General features: G+C 36.2%; 1 protein-coding gene across 1 annotated transcript in view; it reads right to left on the minus strand.

Moving 5' to 3' along the window:
- Positions 1-8,485, minus strand: part of LOC115210770 (matrilin-3) — a 25,257-nt gene extending 16,772 nt beyond the window's left edge. The window contains exon 1 of the mRNA XM_029779489.2: positions 8,330-8,485. Coding sequence (XP_029635349.2) covers positions 8,330-8,431 — 102 coding nt within the window. The 5' untranslated portion in view covers positions 8,432-8,485. The remainder of the gene's footprint in view (positions 1-8,329) is intronic.
- Positions 8,486-12,443: the final 3,958 nt, after the last annotated feature.

Raw genomic sequence — 12,443 nt, forward strand, 5'->3', positions numbered from 1 at the left:
GGTGGGGACAAGCACAGATACAAAGATACACACATATGCAGGGAGTATCAGCAAAATTGTCTAAATTTTAGATTCAGCTTCGAACCTTTGTACCTCAGGAACACTTAAAGATAACTTAATGCAATTATTAGATACTTTATCCAACACTATTGGACTCTACTTTGAGCAAGAAAAATTATTGAATACTCTCCAAGCTTACCAGAAGGATCGTGATGAAGTTGATCATGGACGAAAATGACATAAATAATTGACCATAGCTCAGGATTGAGAGCTCAAAAAGGATTGGAATAGAGTTCGAATAGAGGCTTAAAGTTTTATTTCAAAGTGCTAGAAACAATTCTGGCAGAAATTCTACCTGTTAGACATCAAAAGTTGCTTCTATTTTCACAATGACTTCCTTAACTCTCTTCCTGACTGCCCCACAAGCTTTCTTAATGTCTTCCTCCAACGTCCTACGGATGAAGTATTTGAGAGCTTGCAGGTTTTTGTGGGGATTCTCACAAACTTTTCTGACCAGTTCGTTCCAGAAGCTAAAGTCTAAAGGGTTCAAATTATATATATGCGCGCGTGTAATATATATATATATATATATATATATATAATATATATATATATATATATAAGTTTAACAATTAAGGATAATCTCTTAATAAGGGATCTTAACAAGAAATTATCGGGTAGCTAGCGTGAAAACCTCATAAAAGAAAAGAATTCGAAAATAATTTTTTTCTTTTGAACAAATTAATTATATCTATATTGTATAGAGGGCATTATTACACATAAATGCCTCACACTAGGAGGGACAAAGTCATTACTACCAAAATTATACTAATCATACCCAAATGCAGTTTTTCAAAGCAAGACATTTAAAAAAATGAATTTAGTTCTGTATCACCGTGATTTCACATTCAACTTTACGTCTAATGATCGTCAGCAGAACTGATTCTGAACACATCATTTACCGGATATATGATTTATATATGATTTATAAACATTCCATGTGCTGGCCGGAGTGAGCAGTTGTCTGTTTGTCTTCGCTACGTAAGGTTGGTAGTTTATTTATGATGTGTTCAGAATCAGTTCTGCTGACGATCATTAGACGTAAAGTTGAATGTGAAATCACGGTGATACAGAACTAAATTCATTTTTTTAAATGTCTTGCTTTGAAAAACTGCATTTGGGTATGATTAGTATAATTTTGGTAGTAATGACTTTGTCCCTCCTAGTGTGAGGCATTTATGTGTAATAATGCCCTCTATACAATATAGATATAATTAATTTGTTCAAAAGAAAAAAATTATTTTCGAATTCTTTTCTTTTATGAGGTTTTCACGCTAGCTACCCGATAATTTCTTGTTAAGATCCCTTATTAAGAGATTATCCTTAATTGTTAAACTTATTCGAAATACTTTTCATTACCCGACATGCAGTTCGTAAAAAGCCCGCCATTTACCGGATATATGATTTATAAACATTCCATGTGCTTGGCCGGAGTGAGCAGTTGTCTGTTTGTCTTCGCTACGTAAGGTTGGTAGTTTATTTATGATGTGTTCAGAATCAGTTCTGCTGACGATCATTAGACGTAAAGTTGAATGTGAAATCACGGTGATACAGAACTAATTCATTTTTTTAAATGTCTTGCTTTGAAAAACTGCATTTGGGTATGATTAGTATAATTTTGGTAGTAATGACTTTGTCCCTCCTAGTGTGAGGCATTTATGTGTAATAATGCCCTCTATACAATATAGATATAATTAATTTGTTCAAAAGAAAAAAATTATTTTCGAATTCTTTTCTTTTATGAGGTTTTCACGCTAGCTACCCGATAATTTCTTGTTAAGATCCCTTATTAAGAGATTATCCTTAATTGTTAAACTTATTCCGAAATACTTTTCATTACCCGACATGCAGTTCGTAAAAACCCCGCCATTTACCGGATATATGATTTATAAACATTCCATGTGCTTGGCCGGAGTGAGCAGTTGTCTGTTTGTCTTCGCTACGTAAGGTTGGTAGTTTATTTATGATGTGTTCAGAATCAGTTCTGCTGACGATCATTAGACGTAAAGTTGAATGTGAAATCACGGTGATACAGAACTAAATTCATTTTTTTAAATGTCTTGCTTTGAAAAACTGCATTTGGGTATGATTAGTATAATTTTGGTAGTAATGACTTTGTCCCTCCTAGTGTGAGGCATTTATGTGTAATAATGCCCTCTATACAATATAGATATAATTAATTTGTTCAAAAGAAAAAAATTATTTTCGAATTCTTTTCTTTTATGAGGTTTTCACGCTAGCTACCCGATAATTTCTTGTTAAGATCCCTTATTAAGAGATTATCCTTAATTGTTAAACTTATTCCGAAATACTTTTCATTACCCGACATGCAGTTCGTAAAAAGCCCGCCATTTACCGGATATATGATTTATAAACATTCCATGTGCTTGGCCGGAGTGAGCAGTTGTCTGTTTGTCTTCGCTACGTAAGGTTGGTAGTTTATTTATGATGTGTTCAGAATCCGTTCTGCTGACGATCATTAGACGAAAGTTGAATGTGAAATCACGGTGATACAGAACTAAATTCATTTTTTTAAATGTCTTGCTTTGAAAAACTGCATTGGGTATGATTAGTATAATTTTGGTAGTAATGACTTTGTCCCTCCTAGTGTGAGGCATTTATGTGTAATAATGCCCTCTATACAATATATATATATATATATATATAATATATATATATATATATATATATATATATATAATATATATATATATATATATTTATAACACAAACACTCTCTAATACACACATACAGATATATAAATAAGATGAGGATTAAGATAGAATCAGCTACTTGAAAAGGTATGCACCAGTAGGGTTGGGTAATCTCTGTGAAATAGGTCTATGGTTATTGAGAGTCGAAATATCAGGTAGGATATTTCGGTTGTGTACACAGAGAATACGAACCCTGCGAGTATTCAATGCCTAAGGAGCCGTTCCAAATGACATGTTACTTTGAAAAGTTCGTCGTTGGTATATTCTAGGGTGACGAGAAGTCATCAGTTCCCATATATATATATACGTGACCACGTGACTGACCAGTCCATCAGATGTAGTTACACATCGCTGGTCACAATGCGTTCGCATTGTTTTAGCCTTCGAATGACGCCACCCCGCTGGCTAAGCGAGCAGGCCAACAGAAGAAAGAGTGGGAGAAAGAGTGGTGAAAGAGTACAGCAGGGATCACCCCCCCCTGCCGGAGCCTCGTGGAGCTTTTAGGTGTTTTCGCTCAATATACATATATATATGATATATTTATGCGCCTACACATATGGATAATAATTGCACGTGTATGTATGTGTGTGTGTTTTTCTCAGCAAATTGATAGTAAGTAACGCACTCTCTTTCGTCAATCCCTATATTCCCCTCGTCACATCATCTTTAAGCCCACAGATATCCGCTCCTATTCATATTCGCCTCTATCGGAAATAAACAGAATATTCGGGGAAGCTACAGCAGCTTCATATTCAATAGGATCGGGCAGGAAATTCCCCTTTTCTATCGCATAATTTAAAGTAAATTTATACTACTACTACTACTACTACTACTACTACACTACTACTACTACTACTACTACTACTACTACTAATAATAATAATAATGCTGTGGGATCTAAACCTTAGATTTAATTATTACAAAGTAAACTTCGGCAGTGTCCTCGTCCACCTTAGCTATACACTTGCATGCCATACACATATATGGCAAACTCCACCTTTGACCTGCTAGATGTAGCAGCCAAATCATACTCTATTATCTTGAGAAAAGAAGGTACAGCTTAGGTGGCACAGTCATCCATATGATATGGCCATGGCTGGAATACTTTTGATCATATGATTGCCAAACTAAGATTGACTTGGGAGCTAAATAACATCAACCACAGCAACATGCCTACACATCTAAGCCTGCATAGGTTTTAATGGGATGTATATTAAATCACTAACTGGTCAATCAAAATGACCATAGATTGGCTGAATAGTCAGAACATAGACAAAATACCTGGTGGTGTTTAGCTACAGCTCCTTTACATTCTGAGTTAAAGTCCCGTCGAGGTCGACTTTGCATTTGATCACAGTGTGTAATTCGAGGTAGATTTAGCTGCTACTTCTAGCAGATAAAAAGCAGAGTCTTCCATATATGTGTGTTGCAAGTAATGTGTGGGATATGAGTGGATGCAAGCATGACCGAGGTTCGCTTTTTAGTAATTATAAATCGTAAAGAAAAACTAGTAACTTTCTTTAGCTTAAAAGCAGCTGAGAAAATGAAGGATCACCAAAACAGTTAAGATATTTTAGGAATAGTAGTAGTAGTAGTAGTAGTAGTAGTGGTAGTAGTAGTAATATTCCATGTTTTGTTTATGTGGTACGTTTTAGTCTCATTATTCTTGCTTGTCAAAATCACATCGATACAAAATCATAGAACTATCTTCCTACTGAGTCCTTGTGCATTATCTTAGATGAACTAAGTTTGTAATGCACCACTATTTGCATATATCATCGTCTTCGGAAAGATCGAAGACAAAGTCGAAACGGCGGGATATGAACTTAAATCATAAATGGTTGTAACTAAATAGCACAAAGAATTCAACCCGACTCTCTACCAATGTTTTTATACAGCGCCTTTTTTGTTTTTATTAAACAATAGTTAATGTACATTAAAAGAGAGATGGTATCAATAGATATGATGTTTCAGTATTGATATACATTTTGCTTTTATTTTGCTAGTAACCATCATTAAAACCTATTTTTTTAACCTCCTTCAGTTTCTGCTTTCTATGTGTACTTCTGTTAGGGTGAATCAGTTGGAAAATAATAAAGCTGTTATATCTTTAAATGCATTTATAAATAGTTAAATCATTTTCTTCGGTGAATTTGTATTACAATCCTACGACATGTTCGACATGTTAAAACAAGAACATATCTTGTAGTAAATATACGTAAAACTTCCTATGGACATTGAACTATTGAAAGCAAATGCTATTGTCTGAGAGACATTTACAGAAACCTTTTATAATCTATACAACAAAATATCCTGTACTTGATCGTTTGATATGCTAGAAACAGCAGCTAAGTCTCTCGTAAATCGCAACTCAAGAAAATGCACATTAAAATATTGTTGCCCTAAATATCTTTAAAGGGACGAATCGATAGCCATTGGAACGCTTTAGATAATAAATCTGCTTGATCGAGTCTGACTAAAGACTAAACGACAACAGTGTATATTTCTTTCTCAAAAATAATTGCAGAAAATTGTTGTTTATCAGAAATATTTACGTCAAACATTCACCGAGAAAGATATGTGAAACATTTCCTATTACTCTCATACATCTGAACATAAACTGTCGTATAATGTCAATAACTTTGTAACTCAATAAGTATTTTCCTTTGATGTTCTTTGCAACATTCCCCTAAATAACTATATTTCATTATTTAAATATTTCATTTCCTGAAATTATTTAATCAAATTACGAGTTAATTGAAACTTATTCAGATCCTTCGACAACAATTAAACTAACAACTATGAACCGTTTTCTATGTCTGGTTTCTCTTTATAACGAACGTCTTCAGTTAAGTGAATAAACAGGTTAGTTAAAGCAAAGCTTTCAATAACTTCTGAAATTAGTACTAAATATATTGATATTGACGTTAATGAGTATATATTTATTTAATAATAGAGAAAATTAACTATCAGGAAGAATACAGATTTTCAAAATGTGTGAGATGAGGGCAATTCGTGAAATTGATATAAATTGATATGGGAAATTGATATAAATGAGAAATTTTATATTATCTACATGTCTTTACAAATGCTGTTAGCTTCACAAAGAAGTGAAGCAGCAACAGCCGATACTTATTTCAAGATTACGAACTCAGCTCAACGCGAGTTTATCTTTTATGTCAAAATATTCATAATTCACTACAAGGCTATCGATAAAGCTTTGGGATACGAGGTGGAGAGGATTTGTGAATGTAATTAGCGCAGTAATCAAAACATTAAAATATTCTCTTAAAGAAGATTATATTAATTATTACTGCGTGGTATGACTTAGTGGTTAGGGTGTTGCACTCCTGATCGACAAATCGTGGTTTCAGTTCCTGGACCATGTAGTGCGTTGTGTTCTTGAACAAAACACTTACGTTGCTCTACGATCACTTCAACACTTGACGTGTGTAGTATACCATGCACCTGGATAAGTAATGCCAGATTGATGAAGGTACTGAACTAACGTACAGCACAAACAACGAGAGACTACCAACATCATCATATCAAGTCGGCCAAATATTATGTCTCTATGAAAAGTAATGTTTAGAAAATTGATATTGGTACATAGATTGAATGAGCTAATTCTTATGTTGATTCAGAGCTTCTACAGGCTTAGCAAAATCTATACTCTCTATAATACTCTTCTACTTATCACGATATATACTCAAGTATTGCGCTTTCAATAACCTCAGCTGTAGAATAAAATTAAAGACACAATAAAAATCTTTAACATAATACGACAATTCTATGAGGTTCTATAAATGTTTTCCATCAAAATAGGGAGAACATTTATAAAAAGTGGCGTTCATATGCGTACCGCTGCAGAAATTAAGGATTTAAACAGGCGCAGGAGTGGCTGTGTGGTAAGTAGCTTGCTTACCAACCACATGGTTCCGGGTTCAGTCCCACTGCGTGGCACCTTGGGCAAGTGTCTTCTGCTATAGCCTCGGGCCGACCAATGCCTTGTGAGTGGATTTGGTAGACGGAAACTGAAAGAAGCCTGTCGTATATATGTATATATATATATGTATGTATATGTTTGTGTGTCTGTCTTTGTCCCCCTAGCATTGCTTGACAACCGATGCTGGTGTGTTTACGTCCCCGTAACTTAGCGGTTCGGCAAAAGAGATCCGATAGAATAAGTACTGGGCTTACAAAGAATAAGTCCCGGGGTCGATTTGCTCGACTAAAGGCGGTGCTCCAGCATGGCCGCAGTCAAATGACTGAAACAAGTAAAAGAGTAAAAGAGTAAAACAGGTGTTTCCTATGATTGGTTGTTCAAAAGAAAGAGGTTTCGCAAATGGCTGTAAAGTTATAGATTCAGATTTAGCTGTAGACATACCTTAACACTGTTGTCTGATTCGAAACTACGTTGATGAATCCTATAGGATGTATAACGCTCTTTCTTTACATATCGAATGATGGTTTTTATTGGCGATACTCAAGAATTTATTAATGGTAACCAGGGTATAGACATCGAATATATGTCTTTTTATTACTGGTGCATACTTTATCTATAGGTAGATGGTTGAAATAAAAAGTCAGCCTAGCAATCTTTCGATGAGCTTATTGGATCTGCACAGCTCTTCTCTACATATCAAATAAGGACTTGTATTGGCAATGCTCAAGAAAAGTATCATTAATGAAAAGAAGGACATAGTCACTGGATACAAGTCTGATCATTTGTTGTGCTTACTTTATTTACAGCTAGATGGATGAAATGCAGAACCAACCCAGCAATCTTTCCAACTCAAAATAATAAGACACCCAACTACATCGAGTATTGAAATTAGTTCCATTTTTGGTTGTTTTGATCTGACGTTACAGATTCAAAATTAAAATTATAAATTCAAACTCAATGAAAACGTGTTGTGGCAGTAATAAGGACTATAATAAGAAAACAACAGCATATAACAAAGGGGGGCAGGGGAGAGAGTTCGCCCCGGCAGGCACTTTTATAGGGTCGGCACCCTTTTGGGTATGCTGTAGGCAATATGTATTTTTAGGGTGGGAGGCAAACTGAAAAGCCGCCTCGGGCAGTACACACGCTAGTTACGCTCAAGGCGGTGAGCTGGCAGAAACGTTAGCACGCCGGGCAAAATGCGTAGCCGTTTTTTGTCTGTCGTTACGTTCTGAGTTCAAATTCCTCCGAGGTCGACTTTGCCTTTCATCCTTTCGGGGTCGATAAATTAAGTACCAGTTACGCACTGGGGGTCGATGTAATCGACTTACTCCGTTTGTCTGTCCTTGTTTGTCCCCTCTGTGTTTAGCCCCTTGTGGGTAGTAAATAAATAGGTACACAGGCTAGTTACGCTAGTGGCTAGATGTACAAAAGACGAGATGCTCACGGCACGAACCCCATTAATCATAAGCCAGCTCAATCAAGATTGATTGATAGTTAAACAACAACAATGACTATGATATCATTTATCAAAAGAAAATGCAAAGACAAGAAGAAACAACATACTTAATTGATAATATAAATGTTACAATGAATTGAATTACTTACAAGAAGCGTTGCCAGAATAACGATATTTCTCATGGTAGTAGATTCAGCTTTTGACGAAACGAGCAAGGCAGTGAGCGGCGATAGGTGTAGTAAACAAAACATTGTTAACACTATATATAATTGGAAATATCCGGAAAGATAGCGGATATATCAAAATATTTGTGATACTGTCACTTGAAATATTTCCTATCGTCAACGCCGACGTCATCGTCGTCGTCATCGGCAGTCACCACCGCCAACGGCTGCCCTTAATGGTAAAACGGCAGCTATTTTAATCGTCAAAATCATCCGCCACTTTTCCTCCTCCCACTCCCTATTCTTCTTCTTCTTCTTCTTCTTCTTCTGCTTCTTCTTCTTCTTCTTCTTCTTCTTCTACTCCTCCTCCTCCTCCTCCTTCTTCTTCTTCTTCTTCTTCTTCTTCTTTTTCTCCTCCTTCTCCTCGTCATCGTCCCCCTCTCCCCTCCTCCTTATCATCATTGCCATTGCCGACATCGTCATTGTCATCATCATCATCATCATCATCATCATCATCATCGTCATCATCGTTGTCATCATCGTCGCCTTTGTCATCACCGTGGTCATTACCCTCATGAACGCATATAACGTAGATCCTTTTCTAGAATAATTTCTGCTCCTCTAATCATAAGCTTCATCTCTCACCATTCTAGCTTTTACATTGTGTTTTTGGTAACCCCCCCCCGCGCCCTTTTTGATACTGCTCTCTGGTCTTTGTGGGCCTTTCACGGAGCGAGGAGTCCACTTAAGTATTAAAATTATGGCTTGTTATCCGGTATGTGAGGATAATTTCCTTCTTTTCGCCCACTAGATCAGACAGAAACTATTCCTCCTCTGACTAAGTCTTTGAAAAAAAGAATAATCGGAAATATATGGATTGATTGTAAGAGTATAAAAGACTAGAAACAACGAAAATCTAGTTTAATTGTTTGGAAAACTCAACCCTGAAACTATTGATGCAATAACTCGTATCAATACCTCATCTCAAAAGTATATGCTTTTATTCTTTTAACAGTTTCGGATATTGGGAAGTGGCCATGTAGAGGAAGATGAGGAGAAAAACATGAACGAAAAAATTGAGGGAAAGTGAAGTTCTTTTCTACTCTAGGCACAGGTCCCGAAATTTTGTGAGAGGGGCCAGTCAATTAGATCGACGCTGGTATGCAACTGGTTTTTAATTTATCGACCCTGAAAGGATGAAAGACAAAGTCGATCTAGGCGGAATTTGAACTTAGAACGAAGTGGCAGACGAAATACCTATTTCTTTATTACCCACAAGGGGCTAAACACAAAGAGAACAAACAAAGACAGACAAACGGATTAAGTCGATTATATCGACGCCAGTGCGTAACTGGTACTTAATTTATCGGCCCCGAAAGGATGAAAGGCAAAGTCGACCTCGGCAGAATTTGAACTCAGAACGTAGCGGCAGACGAAATACTGCTAAGCATTTCGCCCGGCGTGCTAACGTTTCTGCCAGCTCACCACCTAAGAGGGAGAGTGAGGTTGAAAGAGAAAGAGTTAAGAGTAGCTGGAAAGGGAGAGAAACTGAGAGAGAATGACACAGAAAGGGCAAAATCAGGAGAAAGTAGGGTGGGCAGAATTAAACGTGAAAATACGATAAGTCAAGGGGAATAATTTTGTTTGTAGTGGATCTCTGTCGTTCCACGACATTAACTGCTCGTGAATGAACATATGTTTAAGTGACTGACACATGTACCTTTTACCCAGTAACTCCCATCTGGGGTCCATATGGCCCCTGAAGGTCCACATAAGATTTTTGTGGGTCAACGCAACAAAACAGTTAATTAGGAATTCACAGTAGTATCTTAAGAACCACAGGAAAAGTTTTGCTTTAGATGTCTGTATTGGTGTGCATTGCAAGAAACAGTTAGGTTTCTTTCTCTTACATTTTACATAGTCCAACCTATGCAAGTTGATGTGTGAGAAACAAAATAGGAATTTTGAAAGAAGTTTCTATAAAACTAGTTTTTAAACATCGAATGGCTATGAGGATCCACCAGAATAAAATAACAATTGAAGGAGTCCATAGATAAAAAATGGTTGGGTAACCCTGCTTTAATATATTTCTCGGGCTGAAGCATGTACACTTAATGTAATTCTTATCTGATTGTGCTTCTACCAGCTTTCCGTTAACCCACTTTCACTCACGGGGTACGGGTCGACTCAATGCTTTAGTAAATGAATTTTGCCCAAGATACCATACTATACATACATACGATATTATAGTAAATAAATGAATGAATAAGACAGTTTCAAAAAATTTTAAAGTTTTATTCACATACAAACGCAATACTGACCAATATGCAAACGGATTGCTTTATACATTAAAGTTGAATATATGAAAAAATAAAATGAACGAAAGAAAAAAAAACAGAAGGGTAAAAATAAATAAGAGAATGAAAAATAAAACCGGTGCTTATAAAAAAATCACCACTGATTTCTAAAAGATGCAGAGGAACTGTTTCATTGACCTGGTTGCAGAAGTACAACGGAACTTTACTTATCAAAAGAGATTTATTCAGAAATAAAAATAGGGCGGCAAACTGGAAGAACTGTTAGCGTATCATACAAAGATGCTTAGTGACGTTCTTTACAGATATTTACGTTGAGTTCAGATATCCTACTGAAATAAACTTTGCTTTCCATTTTGCGGGGACGATAAAATAAAGTACCGTAAATCCTCGAGTATAATCCGTATTTTTCCCCCAAAATTTAAAGTTCAAAATCCCCAGTGCGTACTATATACGAGGTTAAAAATGAAAGATATTTTCTAAGCACTATCCGAGTCTTTATTTGCTGTCTGGTCGATAATTTAAGTACCAGTTGCGTACTGGGGTCAATCTAATCGACTGGTCCCATCCCCCAAAATTACGGGCCTTGTGCCTAGAGTAGAAAAGAATGATATGATGATGTTACACACAGCCATATATTGTTGCTTAATTAACTGGCATTGTCACTTTATGGTATACATGTTACTTACATTTAGAGTGATCTTTAAATGTTCTTTATTCAATGAAGATTGGAACAATTTTTAATATTTTTGAGTGATATGTAACCAAATTTTGGGAGACAATAAACCGATTTTAAGAAATTCTTATGTATCTTTCTTTTGCCTCTTATTTATTCCAGTCAGTAGGCTGCGGACATGGTGAAGCACTGACTTGAAGAGTTTTTAGTCGAACAAATTGACCCGGGTACTTATTTTTCAGTCTAGTACTTATTTTACCTCACTCTTTTGCCGACCGCTAGCTTATGGTGATGTAAACAAACCGGTACCGATTGTCAAGTAGTGGGATGGAGGAAAGAAACGCAGACACAGATGCATATACACACACGAATACACACATACATCCACACACACACATCCACACACACACACACACAACACACACACACACACACACACACACACACGCACGCACACACGTATGACAGGCTTTCACTCAGTTTCTGTCTAACAAGTCCACTCACAAATCAGTTGACTCCAGGGACATTTGTCCAACGTGCCGCGCAGTGAGATTGAACCAGAATCCTTGTGGTTGCAAAGCGAGATTCTTAACTACATAACCATGCATGTGCCTATCTAACAATTATAGTTAGAAGACTGACATATAACCAAGTACAATAATTTAAGATGGTCTTGTAGGATTCTGGTATGCTACATTTTTCTGGTCCAATGAAAACTGCTGAAAAACAAAGAGCAACTGTAGGCCCCAAGAAATGTATCGTCCTTGCCTAAATTCTCAGACTATGATCTCAGAATGCACTCAATTCACATACAGGAAGTATCTTTAAGACAGTTTTAACGATAAAAATGATTAAGTTAGAATTAACAACCGTTAACCTATCATTGCGTTGTAAAAAGAATTTGTGTTTGCTCAATAGCGAATCTGTTTAGTGGTCTTCAGTGTATAACAACTTTACAATAAATTCTTTATTTATAGACAGCTATACCATTGCTTCCAGGTCGTGTCATAAAGAATCCTATCAAATTAAATTAAATCAAGGTTAATTGTTACTAAGTCATATAACCATTATTGTTCTTGCTAGTAAACGCAACATGTGCTTAAGAAGT

This window comes from Octopus sinensis, linkage group LG4, assembly GCF_006345805.1.
Source record: "Octopus sinensis linkage group LG4, ASM634580v1, whole genome shotgun sequence".
In the NCBI taxonomy this organism is placed as follows: Eukaryota; Metazoa; Mollusca; class Cephalopoda; order Octopoda; family Octopodidae; genus Octopus; species Octopus sinensis.